General features: G+C 43.6%; 1 protein-coding gene across 1 annotated transcript; it reads right to left on the bottom strand.

Moving 5' to 3' along the window:
- Positions 1–233: 233 nt before the first annotated feature.
- On the bottom strand, positions 234–737 carry LOC117799695 (transcription factor BTF3-like). The gene has a single exon (XM_034652189.1). It carries the CDS (start codon positions 720–722, stop codon positions 234–236), a length of 489 nt encoding a protein of 162 aa, XP_034508080.1. The 5' UTR covers positions 723–737.
- Positions 738–822: the final 85 nt, after the last annotated feature.

The following is an 822-nucleotide window of genomic DNA, read 5'->3' on the forward strand; positions in this document are numbered from 1 at the left end:
ATTTTATTACTGCCAGCATTTTCCACACTCGTGGCTTTTAACCAGGCTGCAAAGATGAGCATTGTGTGCGTGTAATCCACAATGAAAAGAAGAGCTGCAAGTCATGGGAGTGTAGAGAACTCATCAGGAAACGTAAGAAACCATTCAACGGAAACAAAGTCAAAGTCAAAATGCAAAATAGCAGCAGAGTTCCAATGTTTCAAGTCAGTGCTTTTGTTAGTGAAGTCACTTGTTCAAATTTCCTCATTCTTTGAAGCATCGTCAAAATTCCCAACAAGATCTGGAACTTCATCGTCTTCATCTTCCCCAGAAGCAAGTGGTGCTTTCCCATCCATGGATTGTTTTGGCAGAGCTTCTGCAATCCTCCTCAAACTTGTCAGACTGTCGGCACCAAGTTGGTTTAATATACTAGGCAACATCTCCGTCAGCTGTTTGGTTTCTGCATGTCCAGTTATTGTGAAGGTGTTGGCAGCTAGGGAGGCTTGAACTTTAGGGTTGTTGAAGTGAATAACTGTTCCTTGGTTAGTAAACATATTAACCTCTTCAATACCAGAGATATTATTGACACCCAATTTCTTCAAGGAGAACTGAAGTTTCTTGTCATCAGCTGTAGCTGTTCTGTGTACAACCTTCTTCTTTCTGCGAGCAGTGCCCTTCCCACCAATGCGGACTTGGGCCTGGAGTTTGGCAAGTTTCTCCTGATTCATGATGGTTTCTTTCATCTTAGCCTGAGTGCAGACGCTATCCGGTTGTTCTTAAATTGCTACGTTTATGGGTCCAGGATGGACCGTGTGCAGAAGAAGGTGCACACGCTGGGGTAAG

This window comes from Ailuropoda melanoleuca, unplaced genomic scaffold (assembly GCF_002007445.2).
Source record: "Ailuropoda melanoleuca isolate Jingjing unplaced genomic scaffold, ASM200744v2 unplaced-scaffold55350, whole genome shotgun sequence".
Classification (NCBI taxonomy): Eukaryota; Metazoa; Chordata; class Mammalia; order Carnivora; family Ursidae; genus Ailuropoda; species Ailuropoda melanoleuca.

Coding starts and splice junctions, on each gene's coding strand:
- LOC117799695 (XM_034652189.1), bottom strand. CDS start 722: ATGAAAGAAACCATCATGAATCAGGAGAAACTTGCCAAACTCCAGGCC.